The sequence below is a fragment of the Bubalus bubalis genome, chromosome 3 (genome assembly GCF_019923935.1).
Source record: "Bubalus bubalis isolate 160015118507 breed Murrah chromosome 3, NDDB_SH_1, whole genome shotgun sequence".
Taxonomy (NCBI): Eukaryota; Metazoa; Chordata; class Mammalia; order Artiodactyla; family Bovidae; genus Bubalus; species Bubalus bubalis.
The window spans coordinates 39,152,266-39,177,187 of NC_059159.1; the positions used below are offsets into that span (position 1 = coordinate 39,152,266).

Consider the following 24,922-nt stretch of genomic DNA (forward strand, 5'->3'; position numbering starts at 1 on the left):
TTATTCTCATGCCTCAAACTCTCTTAGTTCCCTTGGCTCTTTATTCTCAGACTACATGAATTTTTGGATGAGTTTAGTAAATATCATCTTTTAAAGAAACCTATGGTATTTTGATTGGGACTGTGACGAACTCATAAATTAAAGAGGTAAACTGAAATTTCAATAATACAACATTGAAACTTCTGTTAATATTTATCTCCCTATTTTTTTTATTATTTGTTTCTTCTTGTTTGGTAAAGTTTTGTAGCTTTTCACAGCCAGTCTGGACCTCCTCTTTTTTAAAGAATTGTTTCTCTATTTCTTAAAATTTCTCTTGTACCATGAATGGGAATAATTTTTTTAAATTATAATTTTGAATGTATAAGACAAGTGGCCGGGGAAGTGCTGCTTAGGGGAATAGACTTAGCAGTCCCTGGGTCGGGAAGGTCCCCTGGAGAAGGAAATGGCAACCCACTCCAGTATTCTTGCCTGGAGAATCCCATGGATGGAGGAGTCTGGCAGGCTACAGTCCACAGGATCACAAAGAATGGGACATGACAGAATAAAAACAGAAACATAAGACAATATCAGTATTTTAATATTGATTATTATGCAACTACCTTGCCTAAATCTTTTAGTATATCTAGAGTTTCTCTTGAATTTTCCTTGATAACAACTCTGAATTCTATCTACTTTGTTCTTTCTATCCATTTCTACTAAGTAGTAGTTGAAAGTCACCATGAAAGTGGATGAGTCACCAAAGGAGATAATAATAATAAAAAGATAAGGAAGGTCAAAGAGAAAAACATGATGATCACATATATTTAAGAGTTTGGAATATAGAAGAAACATATCAAATGTGAATGTTTACTTTAAAAATGAGATGCCCAAGAAGTAAGTTCGCTGATTTCGCTTTGCTGTGACTTAACCCAGATGGTCTTTATGCTCTGCAATGTTCTGCTGCCAGAGTAGGCAGTTGTGATGTTCTAGACTCTGGGGCTCATTCTCAGTTTAGGCAGCGGACCACTTCCCAGTTGTTCAGGGTTCTTCTTGTACTAGCCATCCTTTGCACTGGAATGCTTTATCAAAGACTCTAAAACATTGTCCTTTGCTTTTCATCTGTGATGAGATTAGCGTAGGGTTCTGGCTTCTCCATTAAGTTCTAAAGTCCTTGAAGCAGACTTTGCCATATATGAATAAAAGTGGATAAGCTGTGCTTTTCGCATATTTATGCTTTTGCCTCAAGAACTAACAGAGTTTCTAGCACAGCAAATATGAACTTAATTGCCTGTTAAATAATTAAACCCTAGGTGTTTGGATATGGTGCTGGGACTGGGGAGGATGGGCACTTCATAGATGACTTACTTCTTAGAATGAGGGTCCAGGGCTAATTGTCAGCTAGACTCACGGACCAACAGGGATGTTTTCCCTGCAATGCACTGCCTATCTCTGGATTTGGTAAACCCAGGTATTGACACAGCAACTACAGGAGTCAAAAGTAGTGGTTTAAAAAGAACATTATACATAGCATTTCACTATTAATTCTGGATTCCTCTCCCCTTTCCTGTTGAAGGATCCATGAGAGAAGACAACCAGTCCTCTACCCTCGATTTCATCCTCCTGGGAGTTAGTGGTCAGCAGGAAGAGGAAGATGTCTTCTTCATCCTCTTTCTGTTCATTTACCCCATCACATTGATTGGAAACCTGCTCATCATCTTGGCCATTCACTCTGACATTCGCCTCCACAACCCCATGTATTTTCTTCTTGCCAACCTCTCCTTTGTTGACATCTTCTTCTCCTCTGTGACTATCCCTAAGGCATTGGCCAACTATCTCCTGGGCACCAAAGCCATCTCCTTTGGAGGATGCCTAACACAGATGTGTTTCATGTTAGCTCTGGGTAACACAGATAGTTATATCCTGGCTGCAATGGCATATGATCGAGCTGTGGCCATCACCCGCCCACTTCATTACACAACAATCATGAGCCCACGGACTTGTGTCCTGCTAGTCATTGGGTCTTGGGTGATTGGAAATGTCAATGCCTTCCCACACACTCTGCTCACAGCTAGCCTGTCCTTCTGTGGAAACCAGGAAGTGGCCAACTTCTACTGTGACATTGCCTCTTTGCTCAAGCTGTCCTGTTCTGACACCCACTTTAATGTGAAGATGATGTACCTGGGGGCTGCTGTTTTCTCTGTGCCATTACTATGCATCATCATCTCTTATGTTGGGGTCTTTTCCACAGTCTTACGGGTTCCATCCACCAAAGGTGTGCTCAAAGCCTTCTCCACCTGTGGCTCCCACCTCACCGTTGTTTCTCTGTATTATGGGACAGTCATGGGCATGTACTTCCGCCCTCTGACTAGTTACAGCCTAAAGGACGCTGTGATAACTGTGATGTACATCGCAGTGACTCCAATGCTAAATCCTTTCATCTACAGTCTGAGGAATCGGGACATGAAGGCTGCCCTGGGGAAACTCTTCAGCAGGAGAATCTTCTCATAATCAATGTGAGATAATGTTAGAGACTGCACTAAACCAATTAAAATATACTTGAAAAGTCAGCCTTAAGAGTCTCTGCCTCCAAGAAGCCACTTTATTCTGTACAGACCTTAAATTTCTTTTCTCAGAAACCTGGTAACAGTTTGATGAGACATCCTGTTATCCATTTATACATGTTATTGCTCCTTTTGGCAGAGTGGCAGGAAGGTTATTAGATCCTGTTCCAATGAGGCTACTGACTGGCAGAGTTAAGTTGAGAATGTCTGTTGTTGTTGTTTTAATTGCTAAGTCCTGTCTAACTCTTTTGGGACCCCATGGACCACAGCCCTCTAGGCTCCTCTGTCCATGGGATTTCCCAGGCAAGCATACGGGAGTGAGTTGCCATTTCCTTCTCTAGGGGAACTTCCTGACCCTGAGATTGAACCTGCATCTCTTGCGTGGCAGGTGGACTCCTTACCACTGAGCCACCTAGGAAGCCTTGAGAATGTCTCAATCATGGCCTAAGGTGTACATAATATAAATAGAAAAGGTCTGCCTTGTCTCTGTCTTAGGAGGTAAGTATTGCAGTATTTCATGCTTTGGAGTCTACAAGTTGTTATTTAAACATCAATTTGGAGAATTATTAGGTTATATCACCCCTACTTTGCTTGAAAACCTTGAGGACAAGAGTTGTCTCAACACTTTGGTCTATTTCTACAAATGTTGGTCATTGCAATCAATAATTGTTTGTGAAGGTAGAATGGATGAATGTAAGTGAATAAATGTAATCTGATAATGATTAGACATGAACAGATTTGACATTATTTACCATCTATCCTATACTGGGTATGTTATAAATTAATTTTGGAGCCATTCAGGAAACAGAAATTATAAAGACTTAACACAAGGAATTAGATACATAGATGCATTCTGAAAGTGACTAAAACAAGATAAAAGATGAATACTGATATAATCCAAAAGTTACTAACTGCAAAAAGAAGCTGTTTTCACTAGAACTGGGGGAAAGGAAAGGGATAGGTGGTGTTACCAGAACCTAGGAGTTCAGTAGAGGGATGACCACATGCCTGAAGCTCACATCTCTGAGAGGAGATGCCAAGCTGCTTTTACTTGGTCCTCACCTGTGGAGGTGACTCAAATGTTCATTCCTGGGGCTCTGAATCCTCATGAGTGTGTGCTAAGTCATTTCAGTCATGTCCAACTCTTTGCGATCCCATGGATTGTAGCCACCAGGCTCCTCTGTCCATGGGGCTCTTCAGGCAAGAATACTGGAGTGAGTTGCCATGTCCTCCTCCTGGGGATCTTCCTGACCCAATGTGTCTCCTGAATTGCAGGCAGATTCTTTACCACTGAGTCACCTGGGAAGCCCCTAGAAAATGATGCTTTTATTGAAAATATTGAAGAAGAGAATAATTTTAAGCAAACCAGATCTATTTTGGGCAGACTTGAAAGGTTCCTGAGGAACACACTCAGGGAAATAGTCAATAAATCATACAATGAAGATACGAAGCTTTGCAGCAAAATTAACAGAGCATGAATCAGAATGGCACTGATAAGTAAAGTTTGGGAATAGATAAAATTATCTAAGAGCCTCTGTAGAATGACTAAATTTCAAGAAAAGGGGGGCATAATGGAGAATGAGGATTCCGGTTGGAGGAAAAAGAAATTTGTACAAGTTTAACTTGATGTTCCTATGAGTCAAGCTATGTGTCTCTCGATTTTCTATTCATCAAAGCACACCGCACAGTGTATTTTTATTGTGTTGTCATAATAACGTTGAGTGGGCCTGCAAATGCTTGTTTTGGAAAAAAGATGAAACAATAGCCAACACAAGGAAAACAATGAGTGCAACAACTGCTAAGTTGCTTCAGTCGTGTCCGACTCTGTGCGACCCCATAGACAGCAGCCCACCAGGCTCCCCCATCCCTGGGATTCTCCAGGCAAGAACACTGGAGTGGGTTGCCATTTCCTTCTCCAATGCATGAAAGTGAAAAATGAAAGTGAAGTCGCTCAGTCGTGTCCGACCCTCAGTGACCCCATGGACTGCAGCCCTCCAGGCTCCTCCGTCCATGGAATTTTCCAGGCAAGAGTACTGGAGTGGGGTGCCATTGCCTTCTCCAGAGTGCAACAAAAGAACCTCCAAATGTGCCTTAGAGTTTCAGAAAAAGTAGATATTTCTTTAAATATCAAATATATTGGGTTGGCCAAAAAAAATCAGCTGACACACATACATTATTGATACTAAAATAGGTAACTAATGAGAACATAGTGTATAGCGCAGGGAACTCGACTTAACTCACCGTGGTGACCTGAATGGGAAGAAAGCCCAAAAGGAAGGGGATGTATGTATATGTATGGCTGATTCACTTTGCTTTACCATGGAAACTAACACAACATTGTGAACAACTGTACTCCCATAAAAATTAATTTTTAAGAGTTCTTGATTAAGATCTCATAGAAAAACCTGAATGAAATTTTTGGCCAACCCAATACATGTGTGTGTGTATGTTCTCTTACTATATCACATACATTATTGTCTCTTTACATTTTCAAAAAGCCCTGCAGCACAAAATTGTAGCCCTCTTATACAGACAAGAACACCAAACCTCCAAAAGGTGAAATGACTTCATTGATGTGTTTCAAGAGGAGGGTGGCTCAATGGTAAAGAATGTGCCTGCAATGCAGGAGATCTAGGTTCCATACCTGGATCAGGAAGATTCCTCAGGGGAGAAAATGACAACCCACTCCAGTATTCTTGCCTGAGAAATCCCCTGGACAGAGGAGCCTGGTGGGCTACAGTCTACAGACTCGCAAAGAGTCGGGCACGACTTAGCAACCGAACAACAAACAACAGGCAGATGAGGATTCAAATTCAGTTTTCCTCATGACGAGTACATTCCCCTGGCTAAGCTGACCCACAGAGGAGACATAAAATAATAAGGATAGATATATAAGCACGTCAGAATGCGTGCACCAGCAGAAGACTCGGCTAGAATTTTTACAATTAGAGAGGGCACTGCGGACACAGCGCTAGTGGAACCATAGGACAGAACAGGGAAATATGGGCGCTCATAGAAGTTAGCAGCTTTAAAGCAGCGAAGTGATTCTTCTAGTCTCAGTGTCTATCCGTACACCATCGTCAGTCCATCTAAACGTATCCGGTGTCACCAAGAGGACGCAAGGAAATGCACAAGGAGAGAAGCGACGTGACGCACAGCTGTCACACGCGCTTGTATCTCTGCTTTCCCAGGACGTCGTGTAAATTGTTCAGGGGTGTGACACTGGGCCATGGGCTGGGGTAAGAAAGTAAAAGCAGGGGAATTATTTCTTCTCTAAAATCACGCTTTCTTAAAGAGAAGGGGACCAAGATGGCATCACGCACAGACACACCACATCTAGACCTATTAACACAAACACAGCAATTCCTTCCAAAGAGCTGAGGGTTGACTGAGTGGCTTTTATACACAGAAGGACCACCCAGCAATGGGTAGGAAAGGGGCTTCCCTGGCAGTCCAGTAGTTAGGAGTTCGCCTTCCAATGCAGGGAGTTTGGGTTCCACCCCTGCTCAGGGAGCTAAATCTCACAGGGCTCACAACCAAAAACAGAAAAGAAAGCATAGAACAGAAGCAATACTATAGAAAATTCAACAGAGACTTTTTAAATAGTCCATTTCAAAAAAAAAGTCTTAAAAAATAAAGAAATGGGGGAACTTCCATGGTGGTCCAGTGGTTAAGAATCTGCCTGCCAATGCAGGGGACAAGGGTTCCATCTCTGGCCCAGGAAGATTCCACATGCCATGGGACAACTGAACCATGTGTCACAGCCACTGAGCACGCGCTCTAGAGCTTGAGAGCCACAACTACTGAGCCCACGTGTCACAATTACTGAAGCCCATGCACCCTAGAGCCTGTGCTCTGCAACAAGAGAAGCCACCACAATGAGAAGCCTACGCACTGCAACAAAGAGTAACCCCTGCACGCCGCAACTAGTGAACGCCCATGAGCAGCAATGAAGATGCAGCACAGCCAAAAAATGAATAAAGAAATCTTTAAAAAAAAAAAAAAAAAAAGAAATGGTTAGGAAAGATGGAGACGTGGTACCCACAGGAACCCCAACCCCTATGCAACAACCTACAGGAGGGAGGGATGTTACTGAGGAGCCTGAGCACAGACTCACCTATCCCAGGACACAGTGAAAAAGCAGCTGTTTAAAGCCTGTCTAGACTACCTTGGGGGCTTCCTTGATGGCTCAGTTGGTAAAGAATCCACCTGCAATGCAGGAGACCCAGGTTTGATCCCTGGGTGGGGAAGATCCCCTGGAGAAGGAAATGGCAACCCATTCCAGTATGCTTGCCTGGAAAATCCCATGGACAGAGGAGCCTGGTGGGCTATAGTCGATGGGGTCACAAAGAGTCAGACACGACTTAGTGACCAAACCACCACCACCAGTCTACATGGGAAGAAGGTTTTTTGAAAATATAAATTTCTACTCTTTTCTCAGATAGAGTTCTAGATAAAGATGAAATAGAACTATATTATGTTTCACACTTAACACCAGAAAGATTTCTGTGTAGGCTGGAAGTAAGACAGGAGCTTAATTGTACCATAATCTTTACAGCTCCCAAGGGCTGGTTCCATTTTGTGCTGAAGCAGAGAATAGGGGCCCACTTTCCAACCAAGAGGCCAGAATAGGTCAACCCAGGGCTTTGACCCTGGAGACATACTCTGGGAAGATGCTGCCCATCCTTTTTTTCTAGGGAAGAACTCTGAGATCAATTACTCCTGAGAACCACTGTGTCCCATTAGGGCACAGCTGTAGGAGCACGCAAGGAGTCTCCACAATTACTCTGACTGGTTGGAATGAAGGTCTGAGTGAATCATGTTTCAGGAGACTTTAAAACCTGCTGCATAATTCCAAATGTTCTCCTTGCTGTGACCACCTTGCTTCCTTACAGAGGAAGCTAGAATCTTCATCTCCAGTCTCCATCCAGGACAGCTCTTCCCACCCCTTCTGCTCCACAATTAGGAAACTTGGGGTCCTTCTCTCCAAACCACCCCGGGCCTATCTCCTTTCCCACAGGAAGAGACGACCAGCTCTACCAGGCTACTATCAGCACTTTCTCCAGCACACCTACTCCCCAGGAGGAATCTGCTAGAACAGGTGGCTGTAAAATTCCCTTTTGTGGAAGAGGCCAGAAGGCCACAAGAACAGGACCCTTTTTGAACATTATCTGAGCTGACTTCCCAGGTAGGAGCTTTGGATATTGAAGTGACTCTATCACAGTGACAGCAGGAGATAGATAACCTGCAACTACACTACATGTATTATCTCCTTTGAGCCTCATAAAACCCTCAAGAGGTAAGTAGAATTATTATATGCTTTTATCAGATGAAAAAACAATTAACTGAATCACCTAAAGTCAAATAGAGATGGTAGCAAAGCTAGGACTCAAGAACCAAAGTTCTCAAGATTTGATGCGTGTGTATGAGACAGAGAGAGACAGACAGACAGACAGGGAGAACATGCTTCCCTTCTGATAAAACTTCTCCTTGGGCTTTCTCTAAAAAAAAAAAAAAACAGGATGAGATGGAGTAGCTCTGATTTGGTTGTCTCAGTCTTGAACTGTCTGCTTTCTAAAGTAATACTGTTGGTGAGTGCACATACTAACAGTCACACAAGTGCATTATTTTAGAAAAGAGCTGAGGACAGCACTCCTTTCACCCCCACATTCAATGGTGCATGCTAAGAAGCTCCTCCAGGAAATTATGTTATTTCATTGTCAAAGCATTGATGCGCCGGCCTATCGGGGAGTCTCAGAGCACTCAGAGGATGCCTTTTGGTATGTTTCCTGCATCATACAACAAGGGGAAGCATTTGGCTTCTTCTGTCCTCAGCATCACCACACTCATGCCACGGATATCACAGAGTCTAAACATCTTCCATGAAAGCGGATTTTAGCAGGCAGCATTTCCTGGGACTCTGGCTTAATTCCAGGGAACTCAAGGCTCTTACTCTGCCTGTAGCTTCACGCTGATCCCTGCCTGCCCCCTTTCTCCCATCCCTGGCTCCTCTCTGTGGGGGAATATGCTTTTTTACCTCTTTCCTAGGGTTTCTGCAGAAATCATTTCTCCCCATGATGACACTGACATCACCACTAAGGATCTCTGTCATCAGTCCCTGCGCTCAGGAATCTCTCTGCTCTCGTCCCCTGTTTCTTTGGTTCCTGTGTTGATTATACCAACCGCTTCTTTTCTGGTACAGCCTTACATTCTTTCATTATTTATCTTTTTATTTCCTTGTGGTTGCTCTTGCACAAGATAAGCATTCAAAACATTGCCTTATGAATCAGTCATTTAATAAATACATCCAAATTTCTGTTCACATTAAATAAAAGGTTGCATATCTGTATTATCAGAAAAGGTTAATTGTACTCACATCCACTATATTATCTTTGTACCTAATGAATAAAGTACAAATTACCTGTGTTGGTCAAAACTCCTCACAATATAACCCCAAATTTCTTTTCCTGATTGAATTCTTCTTATTCCCCTACCTGAAGCCTCAGCTTCTGATAAAGATATACATGTGGTTCTGCCTGAAGGTACCCTTCACTGTCTAAACAATTTGCCCTTGAGATTTTTTCCATGATAAGAAACTTGGACTTCATCTATTAGGTGATATGTAGAAAATGAGTGGTTTTAAAGAGATAGACAGAATCCCATTTGTATTTTATAATATAATTGTGAGTTCAATAAGCAGCCATCTCTATAAGTAAGCCTAGATGAGCATTGTATTTGGCCCCTGGGTCCCCATTCCCAGTCTAAATAACTTCCATTTATTTCTAACCTCTTCACAAGGAATATTTTGTCTCCTACATTGACTGAGAAATATATTTGAACCACCCAGCTTCTTGACTACACTCTAGACCCAATTATCGTCCAACCTGTGAAATGTATATTTTAAGTTAAATTTACTTATTATAAAGTTATTAAAACATCATAATGACAAAGAGTATAACATTAAAAAAACTTATCATCTAGATTTAACAAATATAAGATTTGGTCAAATTTACCCCAGTTTTTTTTTTTGGAATATTGTTGATTTACAGTGTTGAGTTAGTTTCAGGTATACAGCAAAGTGATTCAGTTTGCTCCAAATTTTTTTAAAGAAATAAATATTAGATACATTCAAAACTCCATTTATTCCCATCCCAAATCTCAATTTTTTCCTTTTCATTCCAGTAATAACTGTAATTCTAGAGTTGATAATATACTCCCATTCAGAATTTAGACTTATAAATTATAATGTATCAGATAGAAAATTATGGTTGTCAAAACTAAAGCACTGAGTCTCTACTTCTGCTTTGTCAATAAGTTCATCTGTACCATTTTTCTAGATTTCACATATAAGTGATACTACACTATATAAAAACAAACTATGGATACCAAAGGGGGAAGGAGAGATGGGATAAATTGGGAGACTAGGATTGACATCCACACACTACTATGTATAAAATAGATAATTAATGAGAACCTACTATATAGCACAGGGAAATCTACTCAATGCTCCTTGGCAACCTAAATGGGAAGGAAATCTAAAAAAAGAGGGGATATATGTATGTATAACTGATTGACTTTGATGTACAGAAGAACCTAACACCACATTGCAAAGCAATTATACTGCAATTAAAAATTAATTTTAAAGTACAGAGACAATAAATAGAAAAGTTGAGTTATAGACCAATTATTTGAAATTAAATCAACAAGATCAGATGAAGAGGTGAGGGAAAACTGGATGACTGTGCCCAGGAGTATGCCACATGTGGGGAGCCCATATAATAAACCTGGGTATAATTCAAGAAATATTGAGTGTAAACTTATTGGTACACAAAATGAACACTATTTCACAAGAATCTCTCCAGAAGAGATAAAAATAAAGAAGGTTTTCCTTTTCAACTGAAAAAACCAGAAGGGAAAGAGACACGAGTACCCCAATGTTCATCGCAGCACTGTTTATAATAGCCAGGACATGGAAGCAACCTAGATGTCCATCAGCAGATGAATGGATAAGAAAGCTGTGGTACATATACACAATGGAGTATTATTCAGCCATTAAAAAGAATACATTTGAATCAGTTCTAATGAGGTGGATGAAACTGGAGCCTATTATACAGAGTGAAGTAAGCCAGAAAGAAAAACACCAATACAGTATACTAACGCATATATATGGAATTTAGAAAGATGGTAACAATAACCCTGTGTACGAGACAGCAAAAGAGACACTGATGTATAGAACAATCTTATGGACTCTGTGGGAGAGGGAGAGGGTGGGAAGATTTGGGAGAATGGCATTAAAACATGTAAAATATCATGTATGAAATGAGTTGCCAGTCCAGGTTCGATGCATGATACTGGATGCTTGGGGCTGGTGCACTGGGACGACCCAGAGGGATGGAATGGGGAGGGAGGAGGGAGGAGGGTTCAGGATGGGGAACACATGTAAACCTGTGGCGGATTCATTTTGATATTTGGCAAATCTAATACAGTTATGTAAAGTTTAAAAATAAAATAAAATTAAAAAAAAAAAAAAAAAAAAAAAAAAAAACCTTGCCAACTATTTAGGTTGCATATGCAGTGTATAGGGATTCATAGACATGTTACGGGACAACAAATGTGGCAATAAAGGAAAAAGAGATCAAGTGTACAGATGTAGATCAGTCTACTAAGCACCAGCTGAAGCCACAATGGGGTTGAATGAGTCACCAAAAGAAATAACATAGCAAAGCAAGGGAAAACAGAAAGCGTTGAGCTTATATATAATTAAGGGTGTGGAAAAGAGGTAAAACCTACCAAGAGCTAGTAGAAAATAAATACTTTGAAAATGGGACATCTGAGGAGGAATTTTACTAGGCTTGCTCTGCTAGGACCTGTTCCCAGTTGTCTTTCTGAACTGCATACATGTGTGCTCAGTCACTCAGTCGTGTCTGACTGTGTGCCACCCCATGGACTGTATGTAGCCCACCAGGCTCCTCTGTCCATGGAATTTTCCAGGCAAGAATATTGGAATGGGTTGCCATTTCCTACTCCAGGAGATCTTCCCCACCCAAGGACTGAAACTTCATCTCCTGCATCGGCAGGTGAATTCTTTACCACTGAGTCACCTGGAAAGCCCGTCTTTTGATTTACAATCTTCTAACACCAGAGAGTTCCAGAAAAACATCTATTTCTGCTTTATTGACTATGCCAAAGCCTTTGGCTGTGTGGATCACAATTAACTGTGGAAAATTCTGAAAGAGATGGAAATACCACACCACCTGACCTGCCTCTTGAGAAACCTGTATGCAGGTCAGGAAGCAACAGTTAGAACTGGACATGGAACAACAGACTGGTTCTAAATAGGAAAAGGAATATGTCAAGGCTGTATATTGTCACCCTGCTTATTTAATTTATATGCAGAGTATGTCATGAGGAACGCTGGGCTGGAGGAAGCACAAGCTGGAATCAAGGTTGCCAGGAGAAATATCAATAACCTCAGAAATGCAGATGACACCACCTTTATGGCAGAAAGTGAAGAAGAACTAAAAAGCCTCTGATGAAAGTGAAAGAGGAGAGTGAAAAAGCTGGCTTTAAAGCTCAACATTCAGAAAAGATTACAGCATCTGGTCCCGTCACTTCATGGCAAATAGATGGGGAAACAGTGGCTGATTTTATTTTGGGGGGCTCCAAAATCACTGCAGATTGTGACTGCAGCCATGAAATTAAAAGACGCTTACTCCTTGGAAGGAAAGTTATGGCCAACCTAGACAGCACATTAAAAAGCAGAGACATTGCTTTGTCAACAAAGGTCCATCTCGTAAAGGTTATGGTTTTTCCAGTAGTCATATATGGATGTGAGAGTTGGACTATAAAGAAAGCTGAGTGCAGAAGAATTGATGCTTTTGAACTGTGGTGTTGGAGAAGACTCCTGAGAGTCCCTTGGACTGCAAGGAGATCCAACCAGTCCATCCTAAAGGAGATCAGTCCTGGGTGTTCTTTGGAAAGACTGATGTTGAAGCTGAAACTCCAATACTCTGGCCACCTGATGCAAAGAGCTGACTCATTTGAAAAGACCCTGATGCTGGCAAAGATTGAGGGCAGGAGGAGAAGGGGATGACAGAGGATGAGATAGTTGGATGGCATCACCAACTGAATGGACATGAGTTTGGGTAAACTCTGCGAGTTGGTGCTGGACAGGGAGGCCTGGCGTGCTGCTGTTCATGGGGTTGCAAAGAGTTGGATACAACTGAGCAACTGAACTGAACTGACTGAACACCAGTGCAGACACCTGATACCAGCTGGGCTCTGGGATCAGTCAATAGAATGGTCTCTAATTATCCAGGATGCTCCATGTACAACACATTCTTTGTACTGAAGTTTTTTCTTCAAATACTCTAGAATGCTGTCCTTTTCCTATCATGTACAATAAAATTCCTGTGACAAATAGGATCCCCCATGAAGTTATAAGGTCCCTAAGAGCAGAGACTATGTCATATATGTCAAATAAATAGACAACCATATTTTCAACATGCTCATGGTTTTTCCACAAGGCCTTACAAAGTATCTAGCACACACAAATTGAAATTTAAATGCTGAATGATTAAATCAAAGGTTTTTATTCAGGAGAATGGGCATCACTGATCTTCTTAGAATTTGTCAAAGGCTTTCTGACAATTAGATTGATGAAATGGGATCATTTTCCCAAAATATTAATCATCTCTGAATTTAGCATACCCAAGTATAAACACAGGTAATCCAATGTGGTGAATAAAGAATATACTAGACACGGTACTTCACTAAAAATTCTGGTTTCTTCTCTTCCCTTGCTAACAAAGGAGCTATGAGAGATGAAAACCAATCCTCTGTCCTGGATTTTTTCCTCCTAGGAGTTAGTAGTCATCAGAAACAAGAAGACTTCTTCTTCATCCTTTTCTTGTTCATTTACCCCATCACATTGATTGGAAACCTGCTCATCATCTTGGCCATTCTCTCTGACATTCGCCTCCACAACCCCATGTATTTTCTTCTTGCCAACCTCTCCTTCGTTGACATCTTCTTCTCCTCTGTAACCATCCCTAAGGCGCTGGCCAACCACCTCCTGGGCACCAAAGCCATCTCCTTTGGAGGATGCCTAACACAGATGTATTTCATGATTGCCTTGGCTAACACAGATAGTTATATCCTGGCTGCAATGGCCTACGATCGCACTGTGGCCATCACCCGCCCACTTCATTACACAACAATTATGAGCCCACGGACTTGTGTCCTGCTAGTCATTGGGTCTTGGGTGGTTGGAAATGGCAATGCCCTCCCCCACACTCTGCTCACAGCTAGCCTGTCCTTCTGTGGAAACCAGGAAGTGGCCAACTTCTACTGTGACATTACCCCTTTGCTCAAGCTGTCCTGTTCTGACATCCACTTTAATGTGAAGATGATGTACCTGGGGGTTGGTGTTTTCTCCGTGCCATTACTATGCATCATCATCTCTTATGTTCGGGTCTTTTCCACAGTCTTACGGGTTCCATCCACCAAAGGTGTGCTCAAAGCCTTCTCCACCTGTGGCTCCCACCTCACCATTGTTTCTCTGTATTATGGGACAGTCATGGGCATGTACTTCCGCCCTCTGACTAGTTACAGCCTAAAGGATGCAGTGATAACCGTGATGTACATCGCAGTGACTCCAATGCTAAATCCTTTCATCTATACTCTGAGAAATAGGGTCATGAAAGATGCCCTGGAAAAACTCTTCAGCAACAGAACGTCCTCACATCCAACATGAGCTCATACACTGAAGAATGCAGTCACCAATTAGGGTATACCCGCAGACCCATCCCCAACGTCATCCCCTCCAAAAAGCTGCCTAGATCTTTCCTTCTGGAAATTCCTCCTCTCAGAAATCTTATAACAGTTATGAACCACATTACTCAAATCACCACTTTGTACGTTTTGTTTTGCTTTGGCACGAATATTGGGTTCATGTCCCAGTTAAACAACTGACTGTGAGAGGACAAGTGAGAAAGACTGAGGTTCAGCCTCTACATCCACATGTAAAGAATAATAATACCTGCCCAGCCACTGTCATAAGGTACAAGGATCACTATGGCTCAGACTATGAAGGCTGTAAATCACTATTCAAGTGTCATTAGATTTTTTAATGATTATGCTAATTACTAGATTACTACATTTAATCACCTCTACTGTTTGCAAGCCTCTTAAGGCAGAAGCTGTCTTAACATATCACCATACCTTTCACAGTCTTGGTCATATAAAGTGCATCCAATGAATGCTGGTGGAAAGCAAAATATATGAAGCTGTTAGTCTCTAAACTGTAATATAATCATGATTATATGTAATCATAGTGGATATTGCATCCATTATGTACCTCGAATGTCAAAAAGGATTCACTCTGGGAACAGAAATCATAACAGGTATGTTTAAATAAGAAGATTTACCTCCCACAAAATGGTTGATATCATTTCGGTGTGGAATCTAAAAAAAATCGTCCAAATGAACTTATTTACAAAACAGAACTAGAGTCACGGATGTAGAAAACAAACATGGTTAACAGAGGATAAGGAACAGGGGATAAACTGGGAGATTGGGACTGGCATATACATACTACTACATATACAATAGATAGCCAGGGGCTTCCCTGGTGGTTCAGTGGTAAAGAATCCACTTGCCAATGCAGGAGATATGGGTTCAATCCCTGATCCAGGAAGATCTCACATGCTGCAGAACAGCTAAACCAGTATGCCATAACTATTGAGCCTGTGCTCTAGAGCCCAGAAGCCACCACTATTGAGCCCACACACCACAGCTCCTGAGGACTGAGAGCTCTAGAGCTCTGCAGCAAGAGAAGCCACTGCAATGAGAAGCCCACACACCAAAACCGGAGCGTGACATGTGTGCAACCAGAACAAAGCCCGCACAGAAGCAAAAGACCCAGCACAATCAAAGAAATCAGTTTTTAAAAAAACAGCTAACTATTAAGAACCTATTGTATAGCACAGTGAACTCTAGTCAGTACTCTATAATGGCCTATATGGAAAAAGAATCTTAAAAAAACAAAAGTATGTATATGTAAAAGTGATTCGTTTTGCTGAAACTAATACAACATGGTAAATCAACTATACTCCAATAGGTTCAGGATGGGGACCACATGTATACCTGTGGCGGATTCATTTCGATATATGGCAAAACCAATACAATATTGTAAAGTTAAAAAATAAAATTAAATTAAAAAAAAAGAAATTTAAGAAGCACAATTGAGAAAGCTTTTCAGAAGAAATCATAAGACACTAATTCTAGGGAAAATATCAAACAGCGCAGATGGTGGATTATTATTATGAAAAGAGGCACAGTGAAATGCTTCCACTTGCCAGGCAAGTAGATTCAAGATTTTTCTTGTTCTCATTATTTCCTTCAGTGTCTACCTTGCATGTCTAAAACTTTAATTTCTTTTTAAGTTAGATATGACAGTCTTTTCCTTCTCTACATGACCTCTAGTTGTCTGGCATTACTAGATTGAAATAATTTTGAACTTCACTTATAAAACTTTGAACGTATAATGAACATTTTTAACACTGCAAATTCAACTGCTTTGCTTCCACTTCTGACAATTTTTAAGCCTATAATTTCTGACTTCCAGGGGGATGTTTTACTTCTTTTTCTATAATATCTATTTCCTTTCTCCCTTCTTTCCTTTCTCCTTCCCTTCTTCTCTTTCCACTGTCTCCTTCCTCTTCCTCCTCTTTCATCTCTCTGATGGCTACTATTGGCAGACTTTATTTCAGAATATCCTTGATTAGAAACTATTTTTCAGACTGTTTCCTAAGTCTGTGCTCTTCAATCACTCTGAGATAAAAGCCAGACATTTATGTCCAAACCTCACTTGTTCCTTGGATAGCTTGCTCAAATTTTTCTTTAAATTAATCTTACATTTCACATGTCCTAAAGCTGGGTAAAGCATCTGCCTACAATGCAGTGAGACCCAGGTTCAATCCCTGGGTTGGGAAGATCCCTTGGAGAAGGAAATGGCAACCCACTCCAGTAGTCTTGCCTGGAAAATCCCATGAACGGAGAAGCATGGTAGGCTACAGTCCATGGGGTTGCAAAGAGTCAGACACAACTGAGCCACTTCAAAGCTGAGTCCATTGGCACACTGATAAACAAATACTTCTCACACATTTCTTTTTTTTTTTTTTTACTTTACAATATTGTATTGGTTTTGCCATACATTTATTTTTTCATCTGTGTTTCAAAACAAACTTGATTAAATATAACTTGTGAGTATTAAGCTGACAAATGTTTTCCTCTTGAATCCCTCATTTGATTTATGGCTTTATCAACCATGCAGTCTTCCAAGCTGGAAAACTTTCTCATCTCTGTCCACTACATTGCTTGCATTGAGATTGTAATTGTGTCCTTTATCTCTATCTTATGGACCATAATGAAACCTTTACTGTTGTTTGCTTGAATGCTATTCTTGAGTAATTGCTTGTCACTCATCTTGTATGTAAAAGTTAATTTATTCACTGCTTTATTATATTCCTCATAAAGCAAAATTGATATATTACTTTCTTATAATTTCTCTTGGCTCAGTAATAGTTAACTCTTAAATGTGCAATAAATATCTTCACTACTGGGCTCCTAACATTCACTCTAAATTAATATCCTCCTACTGTTCCCATTATACACCATTTTTGCCTCTCAAATGTCTCAAAAGTGAGAAATCATGATATCAAGAGCAAAGTTGTCTCAAATCATTTTTATGGCATCTCATTTATTTCTTTGTAATAGCATTTATTAAGTTTCATTAAAATTTGTATGTTTTTATATCTCTCTATGATACTGGCCTGGAGGTTCTTAGAAATTTGGGAGCTATGTTTCTTGTATTTCTATTCTCAATGCCCAGAATATCCCTTGAAACATAGTCAACACTTATTAGATATGTATTAACTCAATTATTTGTTAATCGTATTAATTAAAATAATAAATTCTGATTATTAAAAAAAAAAACAGCTAACTATTAAGAACCTATTGTATAGCACAGTGAACTCTAGTCAGTACTCTATAATGGCCTATATGGAAAAAGAATCTTAAAAAAACAAAAGTATGTATATGTAAAACTGATTCATTTTGCTGAAACTAATACAACATTGTAAATCAGCTATACTCCAATAAAAAGTTAAATAAAAAATCAATAGCAAGTTTAAAAAAAGAAGATTTAATACAGGGAATTAGATTGCTGTTCCATTGCTAAGTCGTGTCTGACTCTTTGCAACCCCATGAACTGCAGCACACCAGTCCTCCCTGTCCCTCATTATCTCCTGGAGATTGCCCAAGTTCATTTTCATTTAGTCAGTGATCCTACCCAACCATCTCATCCTCTGCTGCCCTCTTCTCCTTTTGCCCTCAATCTTTCCCAGCATTAAAGTCTTTTCCCATGAGTCGGCTGTTTGCATCAGGTGACCAAAATATTGGAGCTTCTGCTTCAGCATTAGTCCTTCCAATGAGTATTCAGGGTTGATTTCCTTTAGGATTCACTGGTTTGATCTCCTTGCAGTCCAAGGGACTCTCAAGAGTCTTCTCCAAGGCCACAGTTTGAAAGCATCAATTCTTTGGCGCTCAGCCTTCTTTATGGTCCAACTATCACATCCGTACATGATACTGCAATTAGATATATAGTATTAATATATTAATATATTCTAAAAGAGACTAAAGATGAAAAAAGAAAATGCTGAGCTAACCAGAGTGAAAAATGCTGAGTAACCCAGAGTAAAAACTGCAAGAAGTTACAATATCTCAAGGGAGCAAAAGGCAAAAGGTGGTGTTACCAGAACATTGGAGCTCAGAAGAAGGAAGACCACATATCTAATGCTCATATGTCCAAGGAGAGCTGTCAAATAATCCTCCTGGAGAGATTAAGACAATTTCTGGATTGTCCAATACTGCTCATTTATTTTCTGAAATGTTGTCAATTCTGCCTAAAACACCAAGTACAATCATGTAGTGTTCCTTATTCACTTCTGTTCGCTGTCTCTATGTCAATTTCATTTTCATCTAAATTTATTTATCTCATACTCTGTTATTTTAAAGGTCTTAAAAATATTTTAAAATAAAAAAAAATTTTTTTTGTTCCCTTCTTTAGAGAACTTTCTAATACAATTTTTCATCCAAGTACTTAAGGTGTTTTTCCTCTTCTGTTATTCTGCAAATATATTGCATAGGTCATTTTTTAGTATCTTTAGAAGAGATTTAACAAAGTTTGGGATTTTATAACAGACAGTAAATTTTAGCCTCTGTGACAATCCACAGGATTTTCTCTTTAGCACATGGGAGGTAAGAGATTCCTTTTATAAGCTAAGGAAAGTTGTAGACACTTTACATAGAAACAGTTGTAATGTTTGAGGTTAAAACATGGTTTTCTTCATAGTTCTCTCTGATGCCATTACACAATTCCTTGCCCCTAGTGAGCCCTCAGAAAATAAAAAGTGGAATTAGTAAGATATTTTGAAAAGGACATAAAGAGAAAAAAATTACTAGGATGAAAACTAGGATGAAAATATTTATCATGAGATGTTATATTATCCACGTCTGGGAAGCCCAAGTCCTAGACAGTCGACTGTGATTTGAGTAACAGTAACAACAGAGCAAATACGATGGTGTAACCTGAAACAACTCCAAGGGAAAATGTGATTCAGCAAATGTTTCAAGATCGGTAGAATTTGAAGAAGATTTTGGAGAGTCATCCAACAGCTACGTGGCTAGTAGTAAAAGAGGTTGTTGATAGGAAGTATTATAGGAGGAAAAAAGTAGCACAGAGATAATAAAATAACAGCTAAAATTTGCTAAGTGCTAACTACATACCAGGCTCTGGTTTAAGGCCTTTTCAGATATCAGTTCATGTGATCCTCATAACAAATTTCTGAGAATGTTGCTGCTGCTGCTGCTTTGTTATTCCAATTATACAGATGACATTTCAGTCGCGTCCGACTCTTTGTAACCCCATGGACTGTAGCCCTCCAGGTTCCTCTGTCCATGGGATTCTCTAGGCAAGAATACTGGAGTGGGTTGCCATGCCCTTCTCCAGATCTTCCCAACCCAGGGATCGAACCCATGTCTCTTATGTCTCCTCTTTTGTCAGGCAGATTCTTTACCACAGCACCCCCTGGGAAGCCCCACAGAAATGAGTAAGTACATTTAATAACTATGCAAAGTTACTTATAGCCTGAAAGAGGCAGAGCCTGAACTGAAACCCAGTCAGAGCTCAGAGCCTTCACCATGGTCCTCTACAGACTGCTACTACAGAAGGGGCTAAGTTATAGCATCAGATCAGATCAGATCAGATCAGTCACTCAGTCATGTCCAACTCTTTGCGACCCCATGAATCGCAGCACGCCAGGCCTCCCTGTCCCTCACCAACTCCCGGAGTTCACTCAGACTCACGTCCATCGAGTCAGTGATGCCATCCAGCCATCTCATCCTCTGTCGTCCCCTTCTCCTCCTGCCCCCAATCCCTCCCAGCATCAGAGTCTTTTCCAATGAGTCAACTCTTCGCATGACCACTAATCAGGGCTGTTACAAAGGTGATACATACATGAGGTGGACTAGATAACATCTAGAACTTTTTCTTCTCTAAGAATCTAAAAAATTCAGAGACTTACTATTAAAGCACAAGAAAAAAGAAAGTTTAATTTCCCTCATAGCCTCCCCTAAGACAAATCACAGATAAAAGATGAAATATAATTACTCTTCTTTGCACATTATCACCAGAAAGGCTTCAGTGTAGCCTAGAATAAAGCCCAGGAGTTCAATTTTACCACACTCCTTGTATCCCAAGGGATGGTTCCAGTTTGTGCTAAAGCAGAGGACAAGGGTCTACGTTTCAACAGAGAGGCCAGAATAGGTGAGCCCAAATCCTGGACCCTGGAGACACTCTGGGAGACTGTTGCCCATCATTCCTTCTAGAAAAGAACTCTGACAAAATTACTCATGAGAACGACTGTATCCCCTCGAGGCACAGCATGTAATGAGTCTCAACAATTACTCTGACTTTGGCCGGAATTAAGACATGGGAGAGTCATGTTTCAAGAGACTTTATAACCTAGTGAACCACTCACAGTTTTCTCTATCATATGACCCATCATGCTTCCTTGAGGAGGAAACTAGAGTCCTCATCTTTAGCCCCCATCCAGGCCAACTCCTTCTGGCTCTTCTGCTCCACAGCGGGAAAACTCAGGGCTCCTCTTTTCAAATCATTCCAGTCCTGTGTCTTCTGCCTCAGAAACACAGGACCAGAGACCCTCCTCTAGGACTACTACTAACACATTCTCCAGCATGCCTGCCTCCAGGAAGGAAAGCTAACAGGTACTAACTGGACCCGCTGCCTGTAGACTCTCCATTCATGGAAGAGGAGTGAAGGCCACAGGACTAAGTCCCTTTTGGAAGCGTTTGAGCTGACTCCCCAGGTATAAGCTGTGGATGTTGGAGAAGAAACTTTTTACAACAGTAATACCAGGGGATTAAATAGCCAGTAACTACACTACATGCATAATCTCCTTTGACCCTCACAATCCCAGGAGAGGTAAGCAAAATTATTGCCATTTTACCAGATGAAAAAAATGGTGAATTGAATTGTCTTCACAGATGTAGAGGCAAAACAGGGACCCAAAGCTTGGCCTGAATTCAGAACCCAAGGTCTCCTGATTGGATGAAGAGAAAAAGAGGAAGGGAGGAGAGAGGAGAGAGGGGAGACAGAGAGGAGAGAGGGAGAGAGACACTCCCCTTCTGACAATGGTTATTCCTAGGCCCTTATCCATGAAAACAGGGTGAGGAAGGGGTAGTTTTGATTTGGTTATGCCATTCCTCATCTACTTCCTGAGATAATACTCTGTGTGTGTACATATGCATGCATGCAGATGAACCCACAAAAGCCTGTTGCCTCTGAGAATAGCTACAAACCTTGCACTCCCATATTCAACAGTGCATGTTAACAGACCCCTTAAGAAAAATAAGTTATTTCTCTGACAAAGCAACAATAGGTCAAAGCACTTAAGAGGGCATTTCTTTCACCTGAACCCCTAATACCACAGGGAAGAATTTGGCTTCTTCTGAAAAACTGTCTTCAGCATCTTCACACTCATGGGACAAGTATCTTAGAACATAAACACTTTCCAGGAAAATGGATTTCAGCAGCCCAGCATTTCCTGGAACTCTGATTCACGGTCTCTGTTCATAGCATTCTTGCTGATGAACCTCCTGGCTCCTCTCCCGGGGACATATGGTTCTTTTACTTCTCCCTTCAAGATTTCAGCAGAAATCATCTCTCTCTGTGATCTGTGATGGCACCTTAGCATCTAACTCTGTCTTCAGTATTGAATACATGGATGAAATTTTTATACTTTTCACATTTTGTACTTTTTCCAGGTCTAACAAAGTAGCACATGCAATATAAAAATTAGTATTTGTTAGCTGATTAAATTCTAGAGATGTGATGGTTCTGGGGTGGAGGAGGATGAGCACCTCCGATTCACAGATTGCTCAGTTTTTATTCATGAGTGTCCAGAGATAATTCTTGATTAGTCCTACCAATCAATAAAGATATTTCCCCCCAAATATTGGTTATCTCCAGATTTAGTTAACTCAGTTATAGAGATGGTTGGTCATGTGAGTCAAAAACGGTGGGTAAGAAAGATCAATACACACAATAACCACACTAATAATTCTGGATTCCTCTCCCCTTTCCTGCTAAAGGATCCATGAGAGAAGACAACCAATCTTCTACCTTCAATTTCATTCTCCTGGGAGTTACTGGCCAGCAAAAACAGGAAGACTTCTTTTTCTTACTTTTCCTGTTCATTTACCCCATCACATTGATTGGAAACCTGCTCATCATCTTGGCCATTCACTCTGACATTCGCCTCCACAACCCCATGTATTTTCTTCTTGCCAACCTCTCCTTTGTTGACATCTTCTTCTCCTCTGTAACCATCCCTAAGACGCTGGCCAACCACCTCCTGGGCACCAAAGCCATCTCCTTTGGAGGATGCCTAACACAAATGTATTTTATGATTGCCTTGGGTAACACAGATAGTTATATCCTGGCTTCAATGGCCTATGATCGAGCTGTGGCCATCACCCGCCCACTTCATTACACAACAATCATGAGCCCACGGACTTGTGTCCTGCTAGTCATTGGGTCTTGGGTGGTTGGAAATGCCAATGCCCTCCCCCACACTCTGCTCACAGCTAGCCTGTCCTTCTGTGGAAACCAGGAAGTGGCCAACTTCTACTGTGACATTACCCCTTTGCTCAAGCTGTCCTGTTCTGACATCCACTTTAATGTGAAGATGATGTACCTGGGGGTTGGTGTTTTCTCCATGCCATTACCATGCATCATCATCTCTTATGTTTGGGTCTTTTCCACAGTCTTACGGGTTCCATCCACCAAAGGTGTGCTCAAAGCCTTCTCCACCTGTGGCTCCCACCTCACCGTTATATCTCTGTATTATGGGACAGTCATGGGCATGTACTTCCGCCCTCTGACTAGTTATAACCTAAAGGATGCAGTGATAACTGTGATGTACATAGCGGTGACCCCAATGTTAAATCCTTTCACCTATAGTCTGAGGAATCGGGACATGAAGGCTGCCCTGGGGAAACTCATCAGCAGGAGAATTTTTTCACAACCAATGTGAGGTCATCCTACATTGGAGACTGCCCTCAGAATTTAGGGTGCATTTGGAAATCCATCCCCAATGTCATTCCTCTCCAAGAAGCTGTCTTTGACTTTCCAGCTAGAAAGTCCTCTTCTCAGAAATCTTATAACAATTTATGATGGATCACTTTGTACTCATCATTGTCCATTTAGCAGAGTGGAAGGCCAGGAATATTTGATTCTTATCCCAGCAAAGATACTGATTATCAGAGTAAATCTGAGAAGGTTTGAAGCTCAGCTTCTACATCTACATATTAGGAATAATAGAATCTGCCCCGCCACTGTCATGGGTGTGAGGATCACAGAAGTCCATGGTCTGAAGGATAGAAATCAGTATCTGAATGTCAGTTTTAATTGCACTATGATGTTAATCAGCCCTACTATGCTTTCAAATCTCTGAGGCAGGAGCTGATATATCACTGTACCTTTTACAACCTCGGTTATATAAAGTGTATCCAATAATTCTCGGTAAAAAGTAGGATGAACAAATGAAAATATCAGTCTCAGAATTATAATCTAATAATGATAGACATGGAGCTTCTCAGATGGCACTTGTGGTAAAGAACCTGCCTGCCAATGCAAGAGACATAAGAAATGCCAGTTCAATCCTTGGGTCGGGAAGACCCTCTGGAGGAGGGAATGGCAATGCTCTCCAGTATTCTTGCCTGGAGGATCCCACGGACAGAGAAGCCTGGTGAACTACAGTCTATAGGGTAGGGTCACAAAGAGTCAGACATGACTGAAGAGGCTTAGCACGTATGCACACAATGATAGACATAATCAGACTAGATACTATTTGTTGATGTTTAGTTGCTCAGTTGTGTCTGAACCTTTTGCAGCCCAGGGACTGAGCCTGCCAGGCTCCTCTGTCCGTGGGATTTTCCAGGCAAGAATACTGGAGAGGGTTGCCATTTCCCTCTCCAGGGGATCTTCCCAACCTAGGGATTGAACCCACATCTCCTGCACTGGCAGCAGATTCTTTACTACTGAACCACCAGAGACACTATTTATCCAACCTTTGAAATCTTTAAAGGAAATTACTTGAGTGGATATTTTTGTTCTTTCTGTATTGTTAATTAAACTAGACTGTTTCAAAAGAGTATAAGATTCTCTCTAAAATCTTACTAAAATGACACTCATCAATAGAGTCATTGCATCTAAAGGTAATAAATACTCTGGTTTAATTAATATAATAAAGTGCTGCCTTAATTATAGCATGAAATAAAGTTACAGTGGCAAGAAAATTGAGTGCCAAATAATAAATGGAAAAAAAAAAAAAAAGAGAGCAGTATTGAAAATGATGTGACCATGTCTTTCCAGCATGGCTTGGGAAGGATGAGGCTTTCATTCTGGGTGACCAGCTCTCATCATGTAAGTAATATTCCTCAAAAACAGACAGTTAATCCAGCAGGTCATCAAGTACCACTAAGGAACTCTACTCTCTATGATTTGATTCTGTTCATGATATAATTATAAAACTTTAAAAAATATTAATAACATACAAATAATTGTCCTCAAATATAGTATGTCCACACAGGATAATGTTTTGAATAGTTAGATTGAGTATCTCTTGGAACAATGTGCAAGTTATTTTGTATCTACTACATTAACTGCCAGTAAAAATATAAAATTATTATCTTCGGTAGATCATTCAGATCACCAAGAATTTGACCATGGGCATTGG

The 24,922-nt window shown here is 40.7% G+C and overlaps 3 protein-coding genes across 3 annotated transcripts; all 3 read left to right on the forward strand.

Annotated features, from left to right (window-relative positions):
* The first annotated feature begins 1,557 nt into the window (after positions 1 to 1,557).
* On the forward strand, positions 1,558 to 2,487 carry LOC102405280 (olfactory receptor 1A1-like). The gene has a single exon (XM_006079799.2). It carries the CDS (start codon positions 1,558 to 1,560, stop codon positions 2,485 to 2,487), a length of 930 nt encoding a protein of 309 aa, XP_006079861.2.
* A 10,869-nt stretch (positions 2,488 to 13,356) lies between these two features.
* On the forward strand, positions 13,357 to 14,350 carry LOC102404632 (olfactory receptor 1A1-like). The gene has a single exon (XM_044938390.2). The coding sequence runs from the start codon at positions 13,357 to 13,359 to the stop codon at positions 14,293 to 14,295; it is 939 nt and encodes a 312-aa protein (XP_044794325.2). The 3' UTR covers positions 14,296 to 14,350.
* Positions 14,351 to 22,159: 7,809 nt separating this feature from the next.
* LOC112583473 (olfactory receptor 1A1) lies at positions 22,160 to 23,218 on the forward strand. The gene has a single exon (XM_025279117.3). It carries the CDS (start codon positions 22,280 to 22,282, stop codon positions 23,216 to 23,218), a length of 939 nt encoding a protein of 312 aa, XP_025134902.3. The 5' UTR covers positions 22,160 to 22,279.
* The last annotated feature ends 1,704 nt before the right edge of the window (positions 23,219 to 24,922 follow it).

Coding starts and splice junctions, on each gene's coding strand:
- LOC102404632 (XM_044938390.2), top strand. CDS start 13,357: ATGAGAGATGAAAACCAATCCTCTGTCCTGGATTTTTTCCTCCTAGGA.
- LOC102405280 (XM_006079799.2), top strand. CDS start 1,558: ATGAGAGAAGACAACCAGTCCTCTACCCTCGATTTCATCCTCCTGGGA.
- LOC112583473 (XM_025279117.3), top strand. CDS start 22,280: ATGAGAGAAGACAACCAATCTTCTACCTTCAATTTCATTCTCCTGGGA.